Source organism: Pagrus pagrus (genome assembly GCF_965226575.1).
Source record: "Pagrus pagrus genome assembly, chromosome: 15".
In the NCBI taxonomy this organism is placed as follows: domain Eukaryota; kingdom Metazoa; phylum Chordata; class Actinopteri; order Spariformes; family Sparidae; genus Pagrus; species Pagrus pagrus.
The window spans coordinates 13,527,646-13,533,617 of NC_140199.1; the positions used below are offsets into that span (position 1 = coordinate 13,527,646).

At 40.4% G+C, this 5,972-nt stretch overlaps 1 protein-coding gene across 1 annotated transcript; it reads right to left on the reverse strand.

Annotated features, from left to right (window-relative positions):
- Window positions 1-3,061: 3,061 nt before the first annotated feature.
- LOC311270422 (uncharacterized protein) lies at window positions 3,062-4,551 on the reverse strand. The gene is made up of 5 exons (XM_084375274.1): window positions 4,472-4,551; window positions 4,283-4,375; window positions 3,919-4,167; window positions 3,712-3,804; window positions 3,062-3,352 (listed from the first exon to the last, which is right to left on the reverse strand). The coding sequence occupies exons 1-5, from the start codon at window positions 4,508-4,510 to the stop codon at window positions 3,179-3,181; spliced, it is 648 nt and encodes a 215-aa protein (XP_084231400.1). The 5' UTR covers window positions 4,511-4,551; the 3' UTR covers window positions 3,062-3,178.
- Between the last annotated feature and the right edge of the window lie 1,421 nt (window positions 4,552-5,972).

Below are 5,972 nucleotides of genomic sequence, written 5' to 3' on the forward strand. Positions count from 1 at the left end.
AAACAGATCCCTGCTCATGTGATTCGCTGTCTGCAACGCAGCTCTGCTTTCACCGCCCCCTCCTTCCTTCTTCCTCCCTCCCTCCCTCCTCCCTCCCCGCCTTCCTGCCCACCCTCCCTTTACCTCTCGCCCCTCTGGGTTTTTCCTTCTACCCCCCTTCCTTTGCAGCTGCAAGCTATTATTGAAGTAGCTGCAGAGCAGATGGCAGACCAGCAGATGTGGAAATAGGTGTGGAGAGAGGCTGTGATATGATAGCTGTGTGGTAGTTTGATTGATTACACACTATTTGTGTATTTAATCGATACCAGCTCATGTTTAGACAAACTTCTTCCTTGTTTATAGAAAGATCATAACCTCATCTGATTCAGATTGGGGATTTTTGATCCATTCCCAGCCAGGCTGGACCTTAAACCAGACACTCAGGGGGCCCAAAGGTGTTATGTGTTAAATATGTTTCACTAATTTCACAATTTCACTGAAAATACATTTGTGCTGAATACACAGACAATGCAAAGTGTCAACAGGGGCCCACAACACATAGTTGCACTGGGAATGGGCCAATATACATAAATATTTAAGTGTCATCATAATTCACTCAGAGGTTTGTCCATCCAACCGTTAACATGGTTTATATAACATGACACATACCTTGGACATACAGTGTACATAAAGTTAATAAGTGAGCTTTCTCCCATATTGTCAATGCTTTGTCATGATGGTTATATACCGCCACTAAACAGTAACAGCCAATCATCCAGTAAACCTTATTAAGGTTTGTTTAAGAGTGAAATAACAGTATGTATGTATTTGGCTCCTTTGTTGATTATTATTCAAAGATATCTTTTTCATGAAAAGTCCAAGGGAGAACCCATTACATTTTTAAGTCGATCCAAATCACGGGGTGCACAAATGGTTTTTAATATCCCTTAAAGGTGCATTATGCAACAAATGAAATGAGAAGACGAAAGAAAGAGAGAGAGATGTGTGTTCAGAAAGTTAAACAAGATAGGTACACATGAGAAAGGAACATGAAACAGTCAAGTAGTTAACGCAGCTGCGACAGATGGATTATAAACTGAACAAATCATCAGTCAGGTGAGATGTGAGAGGACTCAGATCAGAACCTGAAGTTTGGACCCTCTTCTCACCTCGTTCTTTTGAGCTGCAGCTCAGTTCTGCTGCTGGAGAACTGCCTCACTGTGTTTGTTACTTGTTGCTACTTTATTTGCAATGCTCTCACCTGACCAACTGAACTGAGCCAAAGGAGTAAACACTCCAGAGTTCAGCTAAACCACAACACACACACACACACACACACACACGCACACACACACTTGGTGCACTGAGATTATGTGCCACATCGCAGATATTCAGCTCTGCCAATTAAGGATTAATACAAGGATTAATACAACCAGTGAATTTTATTCTGCCTCCTTTGCCGCTTTGACATATTTGTAAAACTACTATCTGCTAAATGATTTCAGTTATCAGCAAGTGATCGTGTTCAGTTTGAAGTCGACAACAACATTTTCTCAAAGGCAAAATGTGTGCGGCCCAAAAAGAAAGACAAATGAAACTGTATTGCTGTGTGCGCGTGTGTGTGTGTGTGTGTGTCTGTGGCAAGATTATATATATATATGTGTATTTATTATTCATCATAGAATCATATGCGTGTCGGGTAAGCTGGAGGCCATGTGACCACACAGACAAATTAGCACATTTTTTCTGGAGTTGCCTAAAAATAGAGCCATTTTGGGATAGAGCGAACTGGGAGATGTGAAGACATATAACCTTTGAGAAGTGTTTCATTTCATTATAACTAAAGTGGTGCTGAAGGAAGATAATTACTTGGTGAAAATTCTACTCACAGCTGGCAGGAAGGCCTTCACAAGAAACTGGCTTGAGACAAACCCACACAGACACAGACAGTAGTTAGACGGAGTGATGATGATGATGGAGAAAAAAGAGCGTAAGAAGTTGAGTTTAACAGAAAATGGGAAAAAGGACTAGGCTCCGAACTGTATTGATAATAATGCAGATTATTGAGTAGACACTTAATCTGTAGGCAAACTGACTATAAAATGAAAGTGTTAATCATATTTTATATATATTTACAACCTGGATGTTAAAATAGGAAATGATTCCCCAGAATAAAGGCAAAGGTTTAAATCAAAATCATCGTCTGCATGGTTGCAAAGCTGTATAGCATGTCCAAGTGTCTTACATCCAGCTATGACATGCTGAATGAGGCTGACATCTGAGTAACCAAGGGTCCATCTGGTGGCTGATGTGCAGAAGTGCAGCATATGGCTGACTGAGATCCTGGTAAGTAGCATTTGTTGACCAGTAATCCTTCTTATTGAACCAGAAAATAGAAGGTCATAACTCCACTAACACAATATTTAATTAAACAAACAAACAAACAAACCAAAAAACATGATATGCACCTCAAGTAAGGATTTTAAAGGCTTTTTGAGTTGGATGGATGCAAAACTAGCTACTGTTGACCTGCATAACATCTTTTTTTCCTCCTCAGTTTTAAGGGGTATTATGTGGGAAGATAGCAAATAAATGCTTGTTTGTCGAAATATATATGAAAAAAATTTCTCCAGGAAAAAATGACATTCATCCTGTGCATTTATTACATGCTTTTTGATTTTGTGTATAAAGGGAGTTTATATAAAAACACATGTTATTGTTAAAATGCAATAATATCCAATTTTTGTTGTAAAGAGATTTTTATTTTAGGGAACGCTGGATTGAAGCAGATTAAACCGGCCTAATGAGTCATACAAGCTCACCACGTTGACCTTGTGGGTAAATGCAAATTGAGACGTCACACTAAATCATAAACAAAACCATAAAATCACACTGTGTAAATAATTACCTGCAATGCTGTTTACTAAAAGACTGTGCTAAAAAGACATAACACAATTCTTGTTGCTGATCTTGTTGAATACATTTGACAATTTGAATTTTGGAGAAATTTTCAGCAAATGTTACATTTTCGTTTCTTATTGCAACAACACAGCATCCAGAGTTTTGCAATAAAATGTCTGACTCTGCAGAGATACTTGTATTTATTCAAATGATGCTCTGTTGTTTGGTTGATTTGAGCATGGACACTGTTTTAATCAGGCTGGCTGCTCTAGTGCTCTAGCTGTAACCGTCTCAGAGATCATGACGAGACCTTAGTGCCCGCTGCCGTCCTTGCAGAGCATGCCCCACCTTCTTGGCTTGCAAAGAAAACATCAAGGCGTCTGGAGCCTGTGTAGAGGCCATCTAGCACATCGATTAGCCACATGGCGGTGGACATGTCAGGAACTGTCACCAGGGCTTTTTTCCTCTCCACCTGTAGGCTCATAGTAAGGTTAAATCACATGGTGGAGCCTGCAGCAATAAACAGCATCTCAACCTTTTAAACACATAAGACATCATTTCTGCTGTTAGGGGTCTTTCTATCAAAACAAAAGACATTTGCAGAGCGTTGTGTGGGCAGGGCCGGGCAGAGCAGAGGGGCAGAGTGTAGGCTACTGAAGTAAAATTGAATAAATACATACAAAAATATAATATTCATTATTGTTAGAGGTATTCAGTTGACAATCTGTTCCTCATGTTGATCCCCATTTTCAAAGTTTGTCCACCATAGACCACACTGGTGTTGTGACTGTAAATGAATGTCATTTCTTGCTTGGATTTAAGAGTTCATACCTTCACAATGTTCACGCTTGGAGGGAGGAGGCTGAACACATGGCGCCTTTGACCGACATGTTCGGGGAGGTTCCGAATACAAAGACACGCACCCTGACAAATAAAAGGTTTTATTCAAATTCATCCAGGAACTTTAAATCAGACACAAAGCAGAAAAAATACAAATAAAACATGATGAATTTAGCAAGAGTTTGGATGCCTCTGTACCTGGCTGTAAACTGGTGGATGCATTATGTCCATCCGTCTCTCAGGTGGCATGCTACTACGTTTCTCTGGTGGGAGGCAGGGGGGCTGATGTTGTGCTCTTTTTTTCCCGAGGGCCTCTATGACATGCCTCGGCTCTACTAGATCCACTTGTAAGCCTGTGGTGCCATTCAGTTTCATCACAGCTTTGGCAGCATCATCAGCGTTAGAGTAAGTCACCACGCCACTTGCTAATCCATTTTTCACTATTTTCTGAGTTACGAAAGGAAAATATCATATCTTTACTATTTGAGAAAAGTGAAACAAAATTGTTAAAGGGCAGTCAATGGAACTTGTTTTTTACCAAGGAAGGTTGTAAAACAGTCACCTGAACACTAATGACATCTCCAAATGGTGAGCACGTTCTGAGCAGATCCTCAGAAGTATATTCTGTGTGATGCCACCCTAAGATTTTGATCATCTGTCAGAACAAAACATTTGCTTAAAACTGACATCTGACGCGGTAAAGACATTTTCAGAGAGCAGTTAGTACACATTTGCATTAATACACCCTTACCTTTAAATCAGTAGGCAGTCCCTGTTTGTCAATGTCCATCCTGTCTGCACAACCGTGTGGCAAAAATCTCCAAAAGTAAACGGCAGGTGGTGAAGTATTCCAGCACGGCAACAGTCAAGTTCAAATCAAAAGCCCAGATACAACAACAATGAATGAGTTTACATGCACACTCGTATCCTGTTTCTGATCATATTCTGGGTGTGGCACATCCCTGTATACATAACATTATTCAGGTTTCTGATTGCCTGCCGACTTCTGTCAGGGTACTTCAGGTGGCGCATCCAGGTTTCTCAAAACAGGGATATGGTCTTATCCAAGGTTCTCAGATCAGGATATGTTTTAACCTGTTTACATGCACAACACATTACCAGGATACTTCAAAAACCAGACCATAACAAAAGGTTTGAAGGTTTATTTAATTGTCATTTCACAACACAGTGTTGTACAATGAAATGTAAGTTGTTGTCTCTCTCTGCTACAGGGGAGATAAGCTTTTTTTTTTATAGCGGAGTGTTGAGGATGAGTTAAGTCTTACAGCTGCTCTGTGGTTTGGTGATACCAGTGATGTTCTGGGCAGTTTTAATCACCCGCTGTAGAGCCTTCCTGTCCTGGGCCGTGCATGAACCATGCCAGTTTATGATGTTTCAGGATGTGTCAGGATGCTTTTTATTGCTTCTCTGTAAAACTGACGAATTTCCATAAGAAGTAGAACCAAGTGTTCACCTGCTCCCCCTCAGCTCCACTGATGTAGACAGGGGTGTGACACTGAGCAGCAGATTAGAGATAGTAGATTGTTTTCTGTGCACTGCTCTGCAAGATCATTCATTTCCTCCCGATATAAACTCTCATCGTTATTTGTAATGCGGCTGATAATGGTAGTGTCATCCGCACATTTCACAATAGAGTTCTCTCGGTGTCTGGGAGTGCAGACATTGAGAGTCAGAGTCTGACCAAATGTGAAATATTGTCACAATCCCTTTTTCTGTTCCTGAGTTACGGTGTTGAATAATGACCAGAAAAGGGTTTTTGCAGAACATTATGATGTCACAGTGAAGTTGACCTTTAACCCTTTGGATAAAAAATGCCATCACTTCATCATTTTATCCAGTGAGACATTTGTGTGAAATTTTGCAATGAGAAGCATAATAATATGCATAAATTCTTGAATTATGTCCAACGACGTTCTGTGAGGTCACAGCCACCAATTTCTAATCAGTTCATCCTGGAGTCTAAGTTGACATTTGTGTTAAATTTTAAGAAATTCCCCTCAAGGCCTTTCTGAGACACCATGTTCACAAGAATGTGACAGACTGACTGTCCACCATGAGCTCATTGGTTTTGCTGATATCGAGCTGCAGGTGATTGCACCATGTGATGGCCATGGCTTTCACCGACCCAGGGGCATAAAAAATGGACGACTTTACAGTTTCAAAAGTGTTTATTTTAACAGGTTCAGGTTAATTCCACTGAAGCTGTTTCCTACCATTCAATCCCAGTATAA

Bases quoted from the DNA above. Each gene is read 5' to 3' on its own strand.
- LOC311270422 (XM_084375274.1), bottom strand. From the start codon at position 4,510: ATGGACATTGACAAACAGGGACTGCCTACTGATTTAAAG. The intron at 4,376-4,471 runs GTAAGGGTGTAT...TTGTTCTGACAG, and splicing joins GACTGCCTACTGATTTAAAG to ATGATCAAAATCTTAGGGTG. The intron at 3,805-3,918 runs GTACAGAGGCAT...TTTATTTGTCAG, and splicing joins ATCCACCAGTTTACAGCCAG to GGTGCGTGTCTTTGTATTCG.